Source organism: Heptranchias perlo, unplaced genomic scaffold (assembly GCF_035084215.1).
Source record: "Heptranchias perlo isolate sHepPer1 unplaced genomic scaffold, sHepPer1.hap1 HAP1_SCAFFOLD_113, whole genome shotgun sequence".
Lineage (NCBI taxonomy): Eukaryota > Metazoa > Chordata > Chondrichthyes > Hexanchiformes > Hexanchidae > Heptranchias > Heptranchias perlo.
In genome coordinates this window covers 398,155-420,882 of record NW_027138352.1, presented here as the reverse complement: position 1 = coordinate 420,882, position 22,728 = coordinate 398,155, and the positions used below count along the sequence as shown (strand labels likewise).

At 46.9% G+C, this 22,728-nt stretch overlaps 1 protein-coding gene across 1 annotated transcript in view; it reads right to left on the bottom strand.

The window, feature by feature from the left end:
- The window catches only part of LOC137307843 (collagen alpha-1(V) chain-like), a 522,869-nt gene that overhangs the window by 365,820 nt on the left and 134,321 nt on the right, over window positions 1–22,728 (bottom strand). Inside the window, exons 2-3 of the mRNA XM_067976930.1 lie at window positions 6,045–6,212; window positions 2,045–2,258 (exon numbers count right to left, since the gene is read on the bottom strand). Coding sequence (XP_067833031.1) covers window positions 2,045–2,258; window positions 6,045–6,212 — 382 coding nt within the window. The remainder of the gene's footprint in view (window positions 1–2,044; window positions 2,259–6,044; window positions 6,213–22,728) is intronic.

Sequence of the window (22,728 nt, the reverse complement as noted above, 5' to 3'; positions counted from 1 at the left end):
GAGACAGAGAAATACACAGACATAGAGACAGACAGACACAAGTACAGAAATACACAGACATATAGACTCAGACAAACACACATGTAGAGAAATACAGACATACAGGCAGACACACATGTAAAGAAATACTGACATAGTAACAGACAGACATGCATGTACAGAAATACACAGACATAGGAATAGACAGGCACACACATACTGAAATACATAGATGTAGACACAGACAGACAGACACACACAGAAATATACAGACCTATAAACAGACATACGCACACATACAGAAATACACAGACACAGAAACAGACAGAGAGACACAGTGGAAGACACCAACATTGAAACAGTTAGACATAAGCATAGAGAGATACACAGGCACATAAACAGACAAACACACACATAGAGAAGTACACAGATATAGAAACAGGCAGACACACATGTAATGAAATACACAGACATATAAACAAACAGACAGACATAGATAAATACACAGGCATAAATACAGACAAACAGACAGACATGTAGAGAAATACTCCAGACACAGAAACTGAATTACAGACATGTAGAGAAATTCACAGACATAGAAACAGACAGACACACAGACAGAAATACACAGAGGTAGAAACAGACGTAGGCCAACATAGAGAAATACACAGACACAGAACCAGACAGACATAGACACAGGCAGACTGCTCACAGTTACTAAACTACTCACAGAGATATCCAGACACACACTGACACAGACAGACAAACAGGCACACAAAAGTACATAGACAGACAGGATAGGTACACATAGAAGGATAGATGCATTTGCACAACAGGCACATGCAAAGATTTCAACCGCTACTCCCACACACAGAGGTATACAGGCACGTACACAAACATACACACACAGGTACACACAGAGACACACATACATAAATAGAGTAAAACACTCAGATGTGCACAGAAAACACACACTCTCACACAAACATATGCACACACTCATATACATGCATACATACAGGCAAAGTCAGATACACACACACATGTGTACACACCGATACACAGATACACATACACGCTGATGGATTCAGATACAGGCGGACAGGCACACACACAAACACACACACAGTCACACAGGCTGATAGACACAGCCATCCAAACAGATACACACAAAGGTACAAAACGACAACTTGCGTTTATATTGAGTATTTAACGTTGTAAAACATCTCAAGGCATTTCACAGGAGCGTTACTAAACACAATTTGACACCAAGACAAAGAAAGAGCCATTAGGACAGGAGATCAAATGCTTGGCCAAAGAGGTAGGTTTTAAGGAGAGAGAGGTGGAGAGGCAAAGAGGTTTTGGGAAGGATGTCCAGAGATTAGGGTCTAGACGGCTGAGGGCCCGGTCGCCAATGGTGGGATGAAGGGAGTTGTGGGTGAACAAGAGGCCAGAGTCGGAGGAATGCAGAGATCTCGGAGGGTTGTAGGGCTGGAGGAGGTTACAGAGATCGGGAGGGGCGAGGCCATGGAGGGATTTGAACATGAGGATAAGAATTTTAAAATCGAGGCGTTCCTGGACCGGGAACCAATGTCGGTCAGCGAGCCCAGGGGTGATGGGAGTTAGGAAACAGACAGTGGAGTTTTGGATGAGGTCAAGTTTACGGAGGGTGGAAGATGGGAGGCCGGCCAGGAGAGCATCGGAATAGTCAAGTCTAGAGTTGGCAAAAGCTTGGATGAGGGTTTCAGCAGCAGATGAGCTGAGGCAGGGGCGGAGACGGGCGATGTTACGGAGGTGGAAGTAGGCGGTCTTGGTGATGGAGCGGATATGGGGTCAGAAGCTCATCTCAGGGTCAAATGGGCTGCAACCAGTCTGGGTCAGCCTCAGACAGTAGCCAGGGAGGGGGAATGGAATAAGTGGCGAGGGAACGGACACATGCATCGACAGATTCACACACACACACACACACGAGACGTCAACATACAAACACACCTACACAAATGCCCACAGGCGTACACAGACACAAGCAAATCCACAGATCATTGGTCACGGCCCGTGTACTAACTTTCCATCTGAGAGATTGATGCCTGCGAAGATGGGGTAGTCCTCGGGTGCGGGTTTCCCGCTGTGGTCCTCGTACAGGAAGACTGGCGAACGACCCAGCTCCACGCCCACCTGCTGCATGCCTTGCTCGCTGTAGATGGAAAGCAGGAAAGCCTGGGTTCCAGCTTTCGGTCTTATCAATGCCATGATGGAGAAGTCCTCGGGGAAACGCGCTCCTGCGGGATGAGGGAAAAGACAACGGGCATCACTGCCGCTCAACGACCAGGGACAAGGGGAGGGGGGGAAGGTCAGTGACCAGAGACGAGGGGGAGGGGGAGAAGGTCAGTGACCAGAGACATGGGGAACGGAGAGAAGGTCAGAGACCAGAGACAAGGGGAGGGGGAGAAGGTCAGTGACCAGAGACGAGGGGAGGGGGAGAGAAGGTCAGTGACCAGAGACGAGGGGGAGGGGGAGAAGGTCAGTGACCAGAGACATGGGGAACGGAGAGAAGGTCAGAGACCAGAGACAAGGGGAGGGGGAGAAGGTCAGTGACCAGAGACGAGGGGAGGGGGAGAGAAGGTCAGTGACCAGAGACAAGGGGAGGGGGAGAAGGTCAGTGACCAGAGACGAGGGGGAGGGGGAGAGAAGGTCAGTGACCAGAGACGAGGGGAGGGGGAGAAGGTCAGTGACCAGAGACGAAGGGATGGGGAGGTGGTCAGTGACCAGAGACGAGGGGAGGGGGGAAGGTCAGTGATCAGAGACAAGGGGAATGGAGAGAAGGTCAGTGACCAGAGATGAGGGGAGGGGGAGAGAAGGTCAGTGACCAGAGACAAGGGGGAGGGGGAGAAGGTCAGAGACCAGAGACGAGGGGGAGGGGGAGAGAAGGTCAGTGACCAGAGACGAGGGGGAGGGGGAGGGGGAGAAGGTCAGTGACCAGAGACAAGGGGAGGGGGAGAAGGTCAGTGACCAGAGACAAGGGGAATGGAGAGAAGGTCAGTGACCAGAGACATGGGGAACGGAGAGAAGGTCATTGACCAGAGACGAGGGGAGAGGGAGGTGGTCAGTGACCAGAGACGAGGGGGAGGGGGAGGGGGAGAAGGTCAGTGATCAGAGACAAGGGGAGGGGGAGAAGGTCAGTGACCAGAGACGAGGGGATGGGGAGAGAAGGTCAGTGACCAGAGACGAGGGGAGAGGGAGGTGGTCAGTGACCAGAGACGAGGTGAGGGGGGAAGGTCTTTGACCAGAGACGAGGGGAGAGGGAGGTGGTCAGTGACCAGAGACGAGGGGAGGGGGAGAAGGTCAGTGACCAGAGACAAGGGGAACGGAGAGAAGGTCAGAGACCAGAGACAAGGGGAGGGGGAGAAGGTCAGTGACCAGAGACGAGGAGAGGGGGAGAGAAGGTCAGTGACCAGAGACAAGGGGAGGGGGAGAAGGTCAGTGACCAGAGACGAGGGGGAGGGGGAGAGAAGGTCAGTGACCAGAGACGAGGGGAGGGGGAGAAGGTCAGTGACCAGAGACGAAGGGATGGGGAGGTGGTCAGTGACCAGAGACGAGGGGAGGGGGGAAGGTCAGTGATCAGAGACAAGGGGAATGGAGAGAAGGTCAGTGACCAGAGACGAGGGGAGGGGGAGAGAAGGTCAGTGACCAGAGACAAGGGGGAGGGGGAGAAGGTCAGAGACCAGAGACGAGGGGGAGGGGGAGAGAAGGTCAGTGACCAGAGACGAGGGGGAGGGGGAGGGGGAGAAGGTCTGTGACCAGAGACAAGGGGAGGGGGAGAAGGTCAGTGACCAGAGACAAGGGGAATGGAGAGAAGGTCAGTGACCAGAGACATGGGGAACGGAGAGAAGGTCATTGACCAGAGACGAGGGGAGAGGGAGGTGGTCAGTGACCAGAGACGAGGGGGAGGGGGAGGGGGAGAAGGTCAGTGATCAGAGACAAGGGGAGGGGGAGAAGGTCAGTGACCAGAGACGAGGGGATGGGGAGAGAAGGTCAGTGACCAGAGACGAGGGGAGAGGGAGGTGGTCAGTGACCAGAGACGAGGGGAGGGGGGAAGGTCATTGACCAGAGACGAGGGGAGAGGGAGGTGGTCAGTGACCAGAGACGAGGGGAGGGGGAGAAGGTCAGTGACCAGAGACAAGGGGAACGGAGAGAAGGTCAGTGACCAGAGGCGAGGGGAGGGGGAGAAGGTCAGTGACCAGAGACAAGGGGAGGGGGGGAAGGTCAGTGACCAGAGACAAGGGGAGGGGGAGAAGGTCAGTGACCAGAGACGAGGGGAGGGGGAGAAGGTCAGTGACCAGAGACGAGGGGAGTGGGAGAGAAGGTCCGTGACCAGAGACGATGGGAGTGGGAGAGAAGATCAGTGATCAGAGACAAGGGGAGGGGGAGAGAAGGTCAGTGACCAGAGACGAGGGGAGGGCAAGAAGGTCAGTGACCAGAGACGAGGGGCGGGGGAGAGAAGGTCATAGACCAGAGACGAGGGGAGTGGGAGAGAAGGTCAATGACCAGAGACAAGGGGAGAGGGAGAAGGTCAGTGACCAGAGACATGGGGAGGGGGAGAGAAGGTCAGAGACCAGAGATGAGGGGAGTGGGAGAGAAGGTCAGTGACCAGAGACGAGGGGAGGGCGAGTAGGTCAGTGACCAGAGACAAGGGGAGGGGGAGAGAAGGTCATAGACCAGAGACGAGGGGAGTGGGAGAGAAGGTCAGTGACCAGAGACAAGGGGAGGGGGAGAAGGTCAGTGACCAGAGACAAGGGGAGGGGAAGAAGCTTGGTGACCAGAGACGAGGGGAGGGGGAGAAGGTCAGTGACCAGAGACGAGGGGAGGGGGAGAGAAGGTCATAGACCAGAGACGAGGGGAGTGGGAGAGAAGGTCAGTGACCAGAGACAAGGGGAGGGGGAGAAGGTCAGTGACCAGAGACAAGGGGAGGGGGAGAAGGTCAGTGACCAGAGACAAGGGGAGGGGAAGAAGCTTGGTGACCAGAGACGAGGGGAGGGGGAGAAGGTCAGTGACCAGAGATGAGGGGAGGGAGAGAAGGTCAGTGACCAGAGACGAGGGGAGGGAGAGAAGGTCAGTGACCAGAGACACGGGGGATGGGGAGAGAAGGTCAGTGACCAGAGACGAGGAGAGGGGGAGAGAAGGTCAGTGACCAGAGACAAGGGGAGGGGGAGAAGGTCAGTGACCAGAGACAAGGGGAGGGGGAGAGAAGGTCAGTGACCAGAGACGAGGAGAGGGGGAGAGAAGGTCAGTGAACAGAGACGAGGGGAGGGAGAGAAGGTCAGTGACCAGAGACGAGACGAGGGGGAGAGAAGGTCAGTGACCAGAGACGAGGGGAGGGGGAGAAGGTCAGTGACCAGAGCCTGGTTATAAGACCCACCAATTAAACAAATCCAACATATTCAACACATAGCCAGTGATCAACGGCTGGTGGGTCTCAGGTCCTCCAATCACCAGCTGGTATCACATGCTATCCGTTCAAGCCCCCCCTCTCCCAGTGTCTAACACATCAAGCTCCCTAATGCACAGTCTGCCCAATGACTCGTCCCTCGTCCCACATAGTCACCCCTCGAGCCCCTTCCCCGACTGTAGCCCTCCCAGGCACACCAATATTCTATCCCTTCAATTGCCCTCTTCCACATTTTATACCCCAAAGCCCTCTCCACCCTATAATCTACCCCCCGACCTGTGAATACTGTCTCCCCTCGGTCCCTATAATCCAACCCCCCGACCTCTAAATTCTTCCTCCCTCAAACACCCCACCCCCCATAATCTCCACCTGAGGACTCACACCCTTTCTGAAGCCGCTCTCCTCCACTCCCACTCTGCAACGCTCCTTCCGTAACACTCCACACTTACCCATCCCGATACTCTGCCCTCGCAGCCCCCCTGCCCCACACTCCGCGGCTCCCGCCTTCCCCTATATCCGCTACCTGCCCCCCCCCCCCCCCCCCCCCAAATTCTACCCACTCCGTAGAGCTCCTCCCCCGCGCCCCCACCCTCACAATGCTCCCGTCGTCCCCTCTTACCTGGAAACAACTGTTTGGTGGGGGCACTGATTTGAGCCTTTTTGGATATTCTATAAGCCACATCTGGACTGGATACGGATTTCCTTTTGGGACAGAAGCCCGTGGTTTTCCTTACTCCTTCAGGTAACGTATTAAACTGCAACACTTGTAAAACATCTACAGGATCGGCTGCAGAGAGAACAGACAAGATGGCGTTCAATGCTGCGACCAAACTGAACAAAACAACTTTCAGCAGAAGGCCTTCCAGCCCAACAGACCTGTCTCATAGATCGACCCCACCTATCCCTCTAACCCCCGGGGTCTAAAACTGGTGTTGGGCATCGGAGGCAAGGTGAACATCTGTCCATCCCACCATTCCCACCGTCTCTCTAGGTTGACTCTCGACCCCAATTTAGCCCTCTCGGTGACCTTCTCCCATAAGGTCACGCCACATCTGTTACCCTCCGGGTGGTTGTAAGGTCCACCTGGCTCCCCTTCATACGCTCGATTTCCTGCCCGTGAAATTCCTGCAGCTCCTCTCCACCTCCAGAGTAGGGTCACCAGCCCCCCCCCCCCCCCCCCCCAGGATTGTCCTGGAGTCTCCAGGAATTGAAGATTAATCTCCTGGACAACTGCTGCGAGCAAACCACCTGGGACAAAAATCATCGGGGGATTAAAATGATCTGTGTGTTTTTTTCATTTGCTTTCAACTCTTTAATTTATTGGTAGATACTCTGTGTGATACTGTATACACTGATACTCTGTGTGATACCGTACACACTGATACTCTGTGTGATACCGTACACACTGATACTCTGTGTGATACCGTATACACTGATACTCTGTGTGATACCGTACACACTGATACTCTGTGTGATACTGTATACACTGATACTCTGTGTGATACCGTACACACTGATACTCTGTGTGATACCGTACACACTGATACTCTGTGTGATACCGTACACACTGATACTCTGTGTGATACCGTACACACTGATACTCTGTGTGATACCGTACACACTGATACTCTGTGTGATACCGTATACACTGATACTCTGTGTGATACCGTACACACTGATACTCTGTGTGATACCGTACACACTGATACTCTGTGTGATACCGTATACACTGATACTCTGTGTGATACCGTACACACTGATACTCTGTGTGATACCGTATACACTGATACTCTGTGTGATACCGTACACACTGATACTCTGTGTGATACCGTACACACTGATACTCTGTGTGATACCGTACACACTGATACTCTGTGTGATACCGTACACACTGATACTCTGTGTGATACCGTACACACTGATACTCTGTGTGATACCGTACACACTGATACTCTGTGTGATACTGTATACACTGATACTCTGTGTGATACTGTATACATTGATACTCTGTGTGATACTGTATACACTGATACTCTGTGTGATACTGTATACACTGATACTCTGTGTGATAACGTACACACTGATACTCTGTGTGATACTGTATACACTGATACTCTGTGTGATACTGTATACACTGATACTCTGTGTGATACCGTACACACTGATACTCTGTGTGATACCGTACACACTGATACTCTGTGTCATACGGTATACACTGATACTCTGTGTGATACAGTATACAGATGCTGACACTCTATGTGATACTATATACAGATGCTGATACTCTGTGTGATACTGTATACAGATGCTGATACTCTGTGTGATACTGTATACAGATGCTGATACTCTGTGTGATACTGTATACACTGATATTCTTTAATACTGGATACCAACACTGATATTCTGTGTGATACTGGATACCAACACTGATATTCTGTGTGATACTGGATACTAACACTGATATTGTATACAGAAATTGATACACTGTGTGATACTGTATACAGACACTGACACTAATACACTGTGTGATCCCATACCAACATTTATATTCTGTATGATATTGTATACTGTATACAGATGCTGATACTCTGTGCGATACTTTAAGCACTGATAATCTGTGATACTGGATACCTACACTGATATGCTGTGTGATATTGGATACAGAGACTGATACTCTGTATGAGATTGAATATATATACTGACATTCTGTGTAATATTGGATACAGAGACTGATACTTTGTGTGATATTGGAAACAGATAGTGATACTCTGTGTGATATTAGATACAGGCACTGATACCATGTGTGATATTTGGTACAGACAATGCTACTCTATGTGATACAGGATACAGATAGTGATAATATTTGTGATACTGTATACACTGATACTCTGTAATACTGTATACAGATGCTGATACTCTGTGTGATACTGTATACACTGGTACTCTGTGTAATACTGTATACAGACGCTGATACTCTGTGTGATACTGTATACAGACACTGGTACTGTGTGATACTGTATACACTGATACTCTGTGTAGTACTGTATACAGATGCTGACATTCTGTGTGATACTGTATACAGATGCTGACACTCTGTGATACTGTATACAGATGCTGACATTCTGTGTGATACTGTATACAGATGCTGATACTCTGTGTGATACTGTAAGCACTGATACTCTGTGATACTGGATACCAACACTGATATTCTGTGTGATATTGGATACTAACACTGATACTCTGTGTGATACTGTATACAGACACTGATAATCTATGTGAAAGTCTATACACTGATACTCTGTGTGATACTGTATACTAACACTGATATTCTGTGTGGTATTGGATACAGAGACTGATACTCTGTGTGATATTAGAAACAAATAGTGATACTCTGTGTGATATTAGATACAGGCACTGATACCATGTGTGATATTTGGTACAGACAATGCTACTCTAAGTGATACAGGATACAGATAGTGATACACTGTGTGATATTGGATACAGCTACTGATAATTTGCGTGATACAGGCACTGAAACCGTATATAATATTAGATACAGAGGCTGATACTTTGTGTGATATTGGATACATAGACTGATACTCTGTGCAATATTGGATACAGAGACTGATACTCTGTGTGATAATTGATACAGACAATGCTACTCTATGTGATATTGGTACAGATAGTGATACTCTGTGCGATGCAGGATTCAGATAGTGATACTTTGTGTGATACAGGATATGGACTGTAATATTGGATGCAGGCACTGATACCATGTGTGTGATACAGGATACTGATACTGTACGTGATACAGGATACTGATACTGATACTGTACGTGATACAGGTTACTGACACTGATACTTCATGTGATACAGGATACAGATAGCTAATACAGATATTGATATTCCATTTCATAGTGGATACAGATTTTGATATTTCTAGTAATACGGGATATCAACACTGATATTCTGATACAAACAGTGTTACTCACTGTGATACAGGATACAGATTCTGTGACACTGGATATCGATAATGATACAGTGCATTACTGCATACAAACACTGATTCTCACTGAGATACTGGACACAGATACTGTGACACTGGATATGGATAGATACAGTGCGTTACTGCATACAAACACTGATACTCACTGAGATACTGGACACAGATACTGTGACACTGGATATAATGATACAGTGCGTTACTGCATACAAACACTGATACTCTGAGATACTGGACACAGATACTGTGAGGCTGGATATATATACCGTTAGAGCTTATAACTCAAAATAGACAAGGATACTCTGTTTGATACTGAATACATACACCGATACTCTGTACAATACTGAGTACAAACACCGATACTCTGTATGATACTGAGTACAGACACCGATACTCTGTATGATACTGAATACAGACACTGATACTGTGTGTGATACTGAGTACATACACGGATACTGTGTGTGGTACTGAGTACATACACCGATACTGTGTGTGATACTGAGTACATACACTGATACTGTGTGTGATACTGAGTACATACACCGATACTGTGTGTGATACTGAGTACATACACTGATACTGTGTGTGGTACTGAGTACATACACCGATACTCTGTGTGATACTGAGTACATACACTGATACTGTGTGTGATACTGAGTACATACACCGATACTGTGTGTGATACTGAGTACATACACTGATACTGTGTGTGATACTGAGTACATACACGGATACTGTGTGTGGTACTGAGTACATACACCGATACTGTGTGTGATACTGAGTACATACACCGATACTGTGTGTGATACTGAGTACATACACCGATACTGTGTGTGATACTGAGTACATACACTGATACTGTGTGTGGTACTGAGTACATACACCGATACTCTGTGTGATACTGAGTACATACACTGATACTGTGTGTGATACTGAGTACATACACCGATACTGTGTGTGATACTGAGTACATACACCGATACTGTGTGTGATACTGAGTACATACACCGATACTGTGTGTGATACTGAGTACATACACCGATACTGTGTGTGATACTGAGTACATACACCGATACTCTGTGTGGTACTGAGTACTTGGTTCTTATCACTGATACTACACATCATTTGAGTAATGTTGCTACATGTGAACTTAATAGCTGCAGGGGAAGAAAATGGGCAACAATGGATACTATTACTAGTAACAAATTAAACACTCATTAAATTGAAACTATATACAGTAGCACAAGTACATTTGATGTCTGTAAGCAATTAAAAGGGATTATAAAACAGGCCCAAATGGGATTGCCAGGACTAGAAGTATCAGCGACAAGAAATACATGTCTCATTCCACCACAGCCCAGACAAGTTGTGATTTGTCGAGGTCCCTATCTGCTTGCTCTTATGCCTGAGAGCTTCCAATGAACATACTTGAATAAAAGGAGTTCCCAGCCTCAAATGGAGCACGGAACACATCTAGGATTCGAGGATGGATTTCAATGACGGGGTTGGTTGCCAGGGGAACACCCGATCAGGATCAATAAACCAGTCACCCCAATTACGTCCCCGTGCAGTAATGCAGCAATTGCACAGTAGCAACATTAAACAACAGAGCTGGGAAGAAAGGAGCACTTGGAGGTCACGGAGAAAAAAAATAATTGAATTAACCAGATTGGTGAACGCATTTAATCAGGCGTGAACTAACCCAGTTAATTAATGCCATTAATTACAACGGATGCAGTGAATTTTTGTGGATCCAGAGGCCTGCTAAACGAAAACATCTCGAGCTTCCAACTTGTGAGGAAATTATGGGTACGGTTTGCCAAGCCAAACTATTTTGGCAAGTTCGATGCGCCTTCAGGGTTCTGGCAAGTGAAACTGAGGGAAGTGAATTCCAAGTTCCGTGCAATGAATGCTTTTTATGGGAGGCACAGATTTTTAGGCCTTGCTTTTGGCATTGCTGTGACCCCAGGCTAACCTCACTAGACTTCCCACGTGAGAGACGGACTCATCGACCTTGGCACCGTCCTTCCCTGGGCACTGCTGCTTGATTGGGAGAGCTACACCGGCGGGAGTTTAACTCCCGGTAGGCCCAAACCCAAGCCAGACAGGTCGGCTGGGAGGTGCCATTCTAAAGGCAGCGCACCGTCCTCCTGGTAGGGTGGGATGGATGGGTGGGGGGGCAGGGTTGAGGCTAACGACCTGTCCAGGTACAAATGTTATGGGAACAAGCCAGAGGTGAGGCGAGTCTGGTTTTTTTTTATTTGTTCATGGGATGTGGGCGTCGCTGGCGAGGTCGGCATTTATTGCCCATCCCTGATTGCCCTTGAGAAGGTGGTGGTGAGCCGCCTTCTTGAACCGCTGCAGTCCGTGTGGTGACGGTTCTCCCACAGTGCTGTTAGGAAGGGAGTTCCAGGATTTTGACCCAGCGACGATGAAGGAACGGCGATATATTTCCAAGTCGGGATGGTGTGTGACTTGGAGGGGAACGTGCAGGTGGTGTTGTTCCCATGTGCTTGCTGCCCTCGTCCTTCTAGGTGGTCGAAGAAGCCTTGGTGAGTTGCTGCAGTGCATCCTGTGGATGGTACACACTGCAGCCACAGTGCGCCACTGGTGAAGGGAGTGAACGTTTAGGGTGGTGGATGGGGTGCCAATCAAGCGGGCTGCTTTGTCCTGGATGGTGTCGAGCTTCTTGAGTGTTGTTGGAGCTGCACTCATCCAGGCAAGTGGAGAGTATTCCATCACACTCCTGACTTGTGCCTTGTAGATGGTGGAAAGGCTTTGGGGAGTCAGGAGGTGAGTCACTCGCCGCAGAATACCCAGCCTCTGACCTGCTCTTGTAGCCACAGTATTTATGTGGCTGGTCCAGTTATGTTTCTGGTCAATGGTGACTCCCAGGATGTTGATGGTGGGGGATTCGGTGATGGTAATGCCGTTGAATGTCAAGGGGAGATGGTTAGACTCTCTCTTGTTGGAGGTGGTCATTGCCTGGCACTTGTCTGGCGCGAATGTTACTTGTCACTTATGAGCCCAAGCCTGGATGTTGTCCAGGTCTTGCTGCATGCGGGTTCGGACTGCTTCATTATCTGAGGGGTTGCGAATGGAACCGAACACTGTGCAATCATCAGCGAACATCCCCATTTCTGACCTTATGATGGAGGGAAGGTCATTGATGAAGCAGCTGAAGATGGTTGGGCCTAGGACACTGCCCTGAGGAACTCCTGCAGCAATGTCCTGGGGCTGAGATGATTGGCCACCAACAACCACTACCATCTTCCTTTGTGCTAGGTATGACTCCAGCCACTGGAGAGTTTTCCTCCCGATTCCCATTGACTTCAATTTTACTAGGGCTCCTTGGTGCCACACTCGGTCAAATGCTGCCTTGATGTCAAGGGCAGTCACTCTCACCTCACCTCTGGAATTCAGCTCTTTTGTCCATGTTTGGACCAAGGCTGTAATGAGGTCTGGAGCCGAGTGGTCCTGGCGGAACCCAAACTGAGCATCGATGAGCAGGTTATTGGTGAGTAAGTGCCGCTTGATAGCACTGTCGATGACACCTTCCATCACTTTGCTGATGATTGAGAGTAGACTGATGGGGCAGTAATTGGCCGGATTGGATCAAACAGGCCAAGGGAAACATCAACTGTGGAGAACTGCAATGCGCCGGGTGTAAGTCGAGGTGATACTCTGAGTGGAGTCCCAATACCCTGCTCTGGTCAGACAACAGGGGAGGAAATGGGGTATCCCATGCGCAGCGAGGCACAGGAGAGTCTAACTGACCAACACATTGACGGGTGACACAATGGTGTGGAGGAATCGACCGTGAGACTGCCCAACATTCTCCACATTGGGAGGAGAGATTGGCCAAAACTTTAACACAATCAAGAATCTATTGGGAATCTCCAAACGGGCCTCATCAGCACCCATGGTGTAAATCTGACAACGGGACAGCTTCAATGAAAACTTGCATTTATATAGCACCTTTACTGTCGTAAAACGTCCCAAGGTGCTTCACAGGAGCGATTACCAACCAAAATTTGACACCGAGCCACATAAGGAGATATTAGGACAGGTGACCAAAAGCTTGGACAAAGAGGTAGGTTTAAAGGAGCGTCTTAAAGGAGGAGAGAGAGGCGGAGAGGTTCAGGGAGGGAATTCCAGAGCTTGGGGCCGAGGCAGCTGAAGGCACGGCCGCCAATGGTGGGGTGAGGGAAGTGACGGATTCACTAAGAGGCCAGAATTGGAGAAGCACAGAGACCTCGGAGGGTTGTCGGGCTGGAGGAGGTTACAGAGATAGGGGAGGTGGGGGGGGGGGGCGAGGCCATGGGCTGTTATTGTGGTTGTAAGAGAGACCAGGGGGGGTGATTTCATACCCCATAAACGGGTGGGTTGGGGGCGGGCGGGAGTTGAAAATAGTTGTTTTTTGGGTCGCGACCGCAACCCGGCTTTATTTCCGGGTTTAACGTCGGCGTGTAACAGTCCAGGCTTCCCGCTGGGGAATGCCGAGTCCGAAAATTTTGAGGTTGCGACCCAAAAGAACAATTATTTTCAACTCCCGCCTGCCCCCAACCCACCCGTTCTTGGGGGTTAAAATCACCCCCCCACAGCTGTTGAAACCAGACACAGAAGCAAACGGGGACAATGGCGCCTCACTACAGTCAATTTAAATTCATAATAAATCGCTGAAAGAAAATACCAACTCACGGCCAAACTGCTGGGAGAATGCTATGGGAAGGAGTTGGAATCATTAAACGGGGGGGGGGGGGACGAAAAGGCTGAGAGGACGGCTAACAGACGGGCGAGAGTCAAGGTTCAAAGCACCAGCAGCAATTTCAGCCAATGCTTCGCAGGTAGGAGGACAGGTTGATCTGACTCAAATAGCACAGTGATTGAGGAAAGTGAACTCTCATTCATCACTCAGCGCTCGGGGGGTTAAAACAGTTCACTGTGAGAACCTTTCAGTACACATGAGGTTAAACACATCGCTGAAACAGTCTCAGTGCACAGGGGGCAAAACAAATCACAGTGAGACACTCTCAGAACACACAGGGTTAAAAAGATAACTGTGAGGTATTTTCAGAACAAAGGGTGTTAAACAAATCACTGTGAGACACTCTCAGTACACAAGGGGTTAAACATGTCTCTGTGAGATACTCTCAGTACACAGTGAGTTAAAGCAATCACTGAGTTATTCTCAGCTCACCAGGGTTTAAACAAATCAATGTGAGACAATCTGGTGTAGAGGGTGTAAAACAAGAACTTTGAGACACTGTCGGTACACAGGGGGTTAAACAAATCGCAGTGAGGCATTCCCAGTACACTGGGGTATAAACAAACCACTGTCAGATACTCTCAGTACACACGGGGTTAAACAGATCATTGTGAGACACTCTCAATACACAGGAGGTTAAAAAAAATCACAGTGACACACTCTCAGTGCACAGGGGGTTAAACAGACCACAGAGACATTCTCAGTACACGGGGGTTAAAATAATAACTGAGATATTCTCAGTACACAGAGGGTTAAACAAATCAATGTGAGACACTCTCAGTGCAGTGGGGTTTAAAACAATCACATTGAGACACTTTGAGTACACATAGGGTTAAACAAATCACTGTGGGTCATTCTCAGTACACAGGGGGTTAAAAAAAAATCACAGGGTGTAAAACAATAACTGTGCGCAGGCGGTTTTAAACAGATCACTGTAACCGACTCTTGGTACACAGGGGGTTAAACCGAACACCATAATACATTCTCAGTACACGAGGGGTTAAACAGATCACTGTGATACATTCTCGACACATGAGGGGTTAAAAACATCAATGTGAGACATTCTCAATACTCAGGGGGTTAAACAAATCACTGTGTGACACTCTCAGTGGACAGGATGTTGTATAGATCACCGTGAGGCATTCTCATTACAAAGGGAGTTAAGTAGATCACTGTGAGACACTCTTAGTATACAGGCCAGTGAACAGATCACAGTGAGACATTCTCAGTGCACAGAGAATTAAAAAGAGCACTGTGGAGTACATTCAGTACACAGAGGGTTAAACAAATCACTGTTAAACACTCCCAGTACACAGGGAGTTAAACAGGTCACTGTGAGACACTCTCAGTACACAGGGGGTTAAGCAGGTCACTGTGAGACACTCTCAGTGTACAGGGGGTTAAACAAATCACTGTGAGATACTCTCGGTACACAGAGGGTTAAACAAATCACTGTGAGACACTCTCATATACAGGGAGTTAAACAGGTCACTGTAAGGAACTCTCAGTACACAGGGGGTTAAGCAGGTCACTGTGAGACACTCTCAGTGTACAGGGGGTTAAACAAATCACTGTGAGATACTCTCGGTACACAGGGGGTTAAACAGATAAGCTAGATACATACTCAGTACACAGGGGGTTAAACAGGTCACAGATATTCTCAGTACACAGAGGGTTAAACAGGTCACAGTGAGATACCCTCAGTACACAGGGGGTTAATCAAATCACCATGGGACATTCTCAGTACACAGGGGGTTAAACAGATCACTGTGAGACACTCTCGGTACACAGAGGGTTAAACAGATCAGAGTGAGATACTCCCAGTACACAGGAAGTTAAGGAGATCACTATGAGACATTGTCAGTACACAGGGGGTTAAACAGATCACAGGGACGTTCTGAATAAACAGCGGGTTAGACAAATCACTGAGGATTTTCAGTACATAGGAGTTAAAAAAATCACTGTGAGACATTCTCAGTAAATGAGGGGGTTAAACACATGATTATGCGATATTTTCAGTACAGAAGGGGTTAAATAAATGACTGTGAGGCACGCTCAGAATGCTGGGGGTTAAACAATTCACTACGAGATCGTCTCAGTACGCAGGCTGTTCAACATATTACAATGAGACACTCTCAGAACACAGGGGGTTAAACATATCTCAGTGAGACATTCTAGTGGACAGGGGTTTGAGGACGTCACTGTGAGACATTCTCAGTGCACAAAGGGTTAAATGATTCACTGTGAGATATTCTCAGTAGACAGAGGGTTAAATAATTCACTGTGTGATATTCGCGGTACACGGGGGGTGAAACAGGTCTCTGTGAGACGTTATCAGTACACAGCGGGTTAAACAAATCACAGGAACATTCTCAGTACACAGGGAGTTAAACAGCTCACTCTGAGACCCTCTCAGTACGCAGGGGGCTAAAGAAATCACCGTGTGACATTCCCAGCACACAGAGGGTTAACCAGATCAATGAGAGAACGTCTCAGCACACAGGGGGTTAAAACGAATCACTCTGAGAAAATCTCAATACACAGGGAGTTAAACAAATCACTGTGAGACATTTTCCATAGACACGGGGTTGAACAGATCACTGTGAGATATACTCAGTACACAAGGGTTAAGCAAATCACTGTGCATCACTCTCAGTCAAAGAAATCACTGTGAAACATTTTCAGTACTCAGGAACTTAAACAAATCACTGACAGACACTCTCAGTGCACAGGGAGTTAAACAAATTATAGTGAGGCATTATCAGTACACCAGGGGGCTAAACAAATTACTATGAGACATTTTCAGTATACAGAGGCTTACACAATTCACTTTGAGACACTCAGCACACAAAAGGTTAAACCCAATCACCTGAGATGTTCTCAGTACACAGAGGGTTGAACATTCACTGTGAGATAATCTCAGTACACAGAGGGTTAAACATTCACTGTGAGATATTCTCAGTGCATGGGCCTTTAAACAAATCATTGAGACATTATCAATACACAGGAGGTTAAACAAATCACTGTGACACAGTCTCAGTATACACAGGGTTAAACAAAAAATGTGAGACATTCTCATTACACGGGAGTTAAAGAAAGCACTGAGAAATATTCTCAGTACACAGGGGAGTAAAACAATACATGTATGGCACTCTCAGTACACAGGGGGTTAAACAGATCACTGAGAGACACTCTCAGTACACAGGGGGTTAAACAGATCACTGAGAGACACTCTCAGTACACAGGGGGTTAAACAGATCACTGTGAGACACTCTCAGTACACAGGGGGTTAAACAGATCACTGTGAGACACTCTCGGTACACAGGGGGTTAAACAGATCACTGTGAGACACTCTCAGTACACAGGGGGTTAAACAGATCACTGTGAGACACTCTCGGTACACAGGGGGTTAAATAGATCACTGTGAGACACTCTCAGTACACAGGGGGTTAAACAGATCACTCTGAGACACTCTCGGTACACAAGGGGATAAACAGATGACTTTCAGGTTAATCAAATCACAGAGAGACGCTCCAAATATACCGAGGGTAAAACAAATCACAGAGACATTCTCAGTACACAGTTGGTTAAATAAATCACCGAAACACTCTCAGTATACAGGGGGTTAAACAAATCACTGGGAGACATTCTCTAAACACAGGCAGTTAAGCAGATCACTGAAACAGTTTCAGTATACAGGGGGTTAAAAAAAATCACTGCAACATTCTCAGTACATACGGGGTTAAACAAATCACTGTGAGACATTCTCGGTACTGAGGGAGTTAAATAAATCTCTGAGACATTGTCGGTACACGGGGGTTAAACAAATCTCTGTGAGACATTCTCGGTACACAGGGGGTTAAACAAATCATTGTGAGGCATTCTCAGTAGACGGGTTAAATAAATCTCGGTGAGACACTCTCAGTGCACGGGGTGGTGGTTAAACAAATCACTGAGACATTCTCAGTACACACGGAGTTAAATCAGTCAATGTGAGATACTCTCGGTACTCACGGGGTTAAACAAATCACTGAGAAACACTCAGTGCATGGGGTTAAAGAAATCACTGTGCGAGATTCTCAGCACACAGAATCACTGAATCATAGAATGGTTACAGCACAGAAGGAGGCCATTCGGCCCATCGAGCCCATGCCGCCCCTCTGTAAGAGCAATCCTGTTAGTCCCATTCCCCCCCTCTTTCTCCGTAGCCCTGTAAATTTTTCCCCTTCAAGTATTTATCCAATTCCTTTTTGAAAGCCACGATTGAATCTGCCTCCACCGCCCTTTCAGGCAACGCATTCCAGGTCATAACCACTTGCTGCGTAAAAAGTTTCTCCCCATGTCGCCTTTGGTTCTTTTGGCAATCACCTTAAATCTGTGTCCTCTGGTTCTTGACTGTTCTGCCAATGGGAACAGTTTCTCTATATTTACTCTGTCAAAACCCTTCATGATTTTGAACACCTCTATCAAATCTCCCCTTAACCTTCTCTGCTCTAAGGAGAACAATCCCAGCTTCTCCAGTCTATCCATGTAACTGAAGTCCCTCATCCCTGGAACCATTGTAGTACATCTTTTCTGCACCCTCTCTAAGGCCTTCACATCCTTCCTAAAGTGTGGTGTCCAGAATTAAACACAATATTCCAGTTGTGGCTGAACCAGTGTTTTATAAAGGTTCATCATAGCTTCCTTGCTTTTGTACTCTATGCCTCTATTTATAAAGCCCAGGATCCCGTATGCTTTTGCAACCGCCTTCTCAACCTGTCCTGCCACCTTCAAAGATTTGTGCACATATACCTCCAGGTCTCTCTGTTCCTGCACCCCCTTTAGAATTGTACCCTTTAGTTTATATTGTCTCTCCTCATTCTTCCTGCGAAAATGTATCACTTCGCACTTCTCTGCTTTAAATTTAATCTGTCACATGTCTGCCCATTCCACCCGCCTGTCTATATCCTCTTGGAGTCTATCACTATCCTCCTCACTGTTTACTACACTTCCAAGTTTTGTGTCATCTACAAATTTTGAAATTGTGCCCTGTACACCCAAGTCCAACTCATTAATGTATATCAAGAAAAGCAGTGGTCCCAGCACCGACCCCTGGGGAACACCACTGTACACTACCCTCCAGTCTGAAAAAAACCGTTCACCACTACCCTGTTTCCTGTCACTTAGCCAATTTTGTATCCATGCTGCCACTGCCCCTTTTATTCCATGGGTTTCAATTTCGCTGACAAGCCTATCATGTGGCACTTTATCAAACGCTTTTTGAAAGTCCATATACACCACATCAACCGCATTGCCCTTGGGTATTAAACCAATAACTGCATGACATTCTCAGTACGTAGACGGTTAAACAGATCTCTGTTAGATATTTTCAGTGCACAGGGTGTTAAATATATCACTGAGACATTCTAAATACTCGAGCATTTAAACAACTCACTGTGAGACATGCTTAGTACACAGAGGGTTAAACAAATCACTGAGACATTCTCAGTACACAGGGAGTTAAACAAATCAATGTGAGACATAAGAACATAAGAAATAGGAGCAGGAGTAGGCCATCCGGCCCCTCGAGCCTGTTCCGCCATTCAATAAGATTATGATCGACCTCAACGTCATTTTCCTGCACTATCCCCATATCTCTTGATGACTTTAATATCTAGAAATCTATCGATCTCTGTTTTGAATGTACTCAATGACTGAGCCTCCACAGCCCTCTGGGGTAGCGAATTCCAAAGATTCACCACCCTCTGAGTGAAGAAAGTTCTCCTCATCTCAGTCCTAAATGGCCAACCCTTTATTCTGAGACTGTGACCCAGGTTCTAGACTCCCCAGCCAGGGGAAACATCCTCCCTGCATCTACTCTGTCAAGCCCTGTGAGGATTTTGGATGTTTCAATGAGATTCTCAGTACACAAGGGGTTAAACAAATCAATGTCAGACATTCTCAGTACACGGGGATAAAGCAATAATTCTAAGACACTGTCAGTACGTAGACGGTTAAACAGATCTCTGTTAGATATTTTCAGTACACAGGGAGTTAAACAAATCACTGTGAGACATTCTCAGTAGACAAGGGGTTAAACAGATCACAGTGCGACACTCTCAATACACAAGGGGTTAAACAAGTCATTGAGACATTCTCAATGCACAAGTGGGTTAAACAAATCAGCATGAGATACTCTCAGTATACAGGGTGTTAATTAAATGACTGAGACATTCTCAATACTCAGGGGTTTAAACCGATCACTGTGAGACACAAGCAGTACACAGGGGGTTAAACAGATACTCTCAGTACACAGGGGGTTAAACAAATCACTGAGAAATTCTCAGTACACAGGGGGTTAAACACATCACTGTGAAACATTCTCAGTACACACAGGGTTAAACAAAAAATGTGAGACATTCTCAGTACTTAGAGAGTTTAAACAGGTCACTGTGAGATGCTCTCAGTCCACAGGGGGTTAAACGAATCACCGTGAGACATTTTCAGTACACAGTGGGTAAACAAATCACTGAGAAATATTCTCAATGCGCAGAGGGTAACACAATAATTATAAGACACTGTCAGTACACAGGGGGTTAAACAGATCAGTGTGAGACATTCTCAGTACACAGGGGGTTAAACAAATCACTGAGACATTCACAGTAAACACGGGGTTAAAAAAAAATCACGGTGCAACATTGTCAGTACGCAAAGGGTTAAACGAATCACCGTGAGACACTCTCAGTACACAGGGAGTTAAACAAATAACCGCGAGATATTTTCAGTACACAGGGGGTTAAACAAATCTCTCTGAGACGTTCTCAGTACACAGGGGGTAAAACGATGATTATAAGACACTGTCAGTACACAAGGGGTTAAACAGATCTGTGTAAGCTATTCTCAGTACGCAGGGGTTGAAAAAATCAGTGTGAGACATTCTCATTACACAGAGGGTTAAACAAATCTCTCTGAGACTCACTCAGGACACAGCGAGTTAAACAAATCGATATGAGACATTCTCAGTATACAGGGGGTTAAACAAATTACTGTGATACACTCTCAGCACATAGGGGCTTAATCAAATCACAGTGTGACACTCTCAGGATACAGGTGGTTAAGAAGATCACTGTGAAACATTTTTAGCACACAGGGAGTTTAAACATATCGATGTGAGACACTCTCAGCGCACAGGTGGTTAACCAAATCACTGTGAGACATTCCTAGTACACAGGGGGTTAAACAGATTACTGTGAGAAATTCCCAGTATAAAGGGGCTTAAACAAATCAATTTGAGACATTCCCAGTGCACGGGGGGTTAAACAGATAACTCTGGGACTCTCAGAACAGAGACGCTTGAAAAAATTACTGTGATATACTCTCAACACACAGGTGATTAAACAGATCACTCTGAGACACTCAGGATAGAGATGTTTAAACAAATCATTGTGATATGCTCTCAGTACACATTGGGTTAAACAAATCACTATTAGACTTTTACAAAATACAGAGAGTTAAACAAATTACTGCAAGATTATTGCAGTACACAGGGGGTTAAACTAATCACTGTGAGACGATCTCAGTACACAGGGGGTTAAACAAATCACTGTGAGACATTTTCAGTGCACAGGGAGTTAAACAAATCACTGTGAGACACTCTCAGTGCACAGGGGGTTAAACAAATCACTGTGAGACATTCTCAGTGCACAGGGGGTTAAACAGATCACTATGAGACACTCTCGGTATGCAGGGGGTTAAACAGATCATGGAGACACTCTCGGTACACAGGGGGTTAAACAAATCACTGTGATACATTCTCAGTACACAGGGGGTTAAACAGATCACTATGAGACACTCTCGGTACACAGGGGGTTAAACAGATCACGGAGACACTCTCGGTACACAGGGGGTTAAACAAATCACTGTGATACATTCTCAGTACACAGGGGGTAAAACAGATCACTATGAGACACTCTCGGTACACAGGGGGTTAAGCAAATCACTATGAGGTTAAAAAGCTCAGGATGAGACTGTCAGTAGACGGGGGTAAAACAGATCACTGAGACATTCTCAGTAAACAGGGAATTGTGAGACATTCTCTGTACAGAGTGGGTTAAACAAATCACTGTCAAATGCTCTCAGTACACAAGGGCTCAAGCAGATCAATGTGAGACATTCTCCAGACGCAGGGGGTTAAACAGGTCAGTATGAAACATTTTCAGTATACAGGGGGTGAACGAAAACACTGTGAGACACTGAGTACACAGGGGGTTAAACAAATCATTGTTGGATATTCCCAGTACACAGAGGGTTAAACAAATCAATGTAAGACATTCAGTACACAAGGGGTTAAACAAATCACTGAGAGACATTCTCAGTACACAAGGGGTTAAACAAATCACTGAGAGACATTCTCAGTACACAAGGGGTTAAACAAATCACAGAGACATTCTCAGTACACAGGGGGTTAAACTTGTCACTGAGATTTTTTTCGGAACTGGTGTTAAACTAATCACCGTGAGTCGCTGTCAGTACACAGGAGGTTAAACAGAT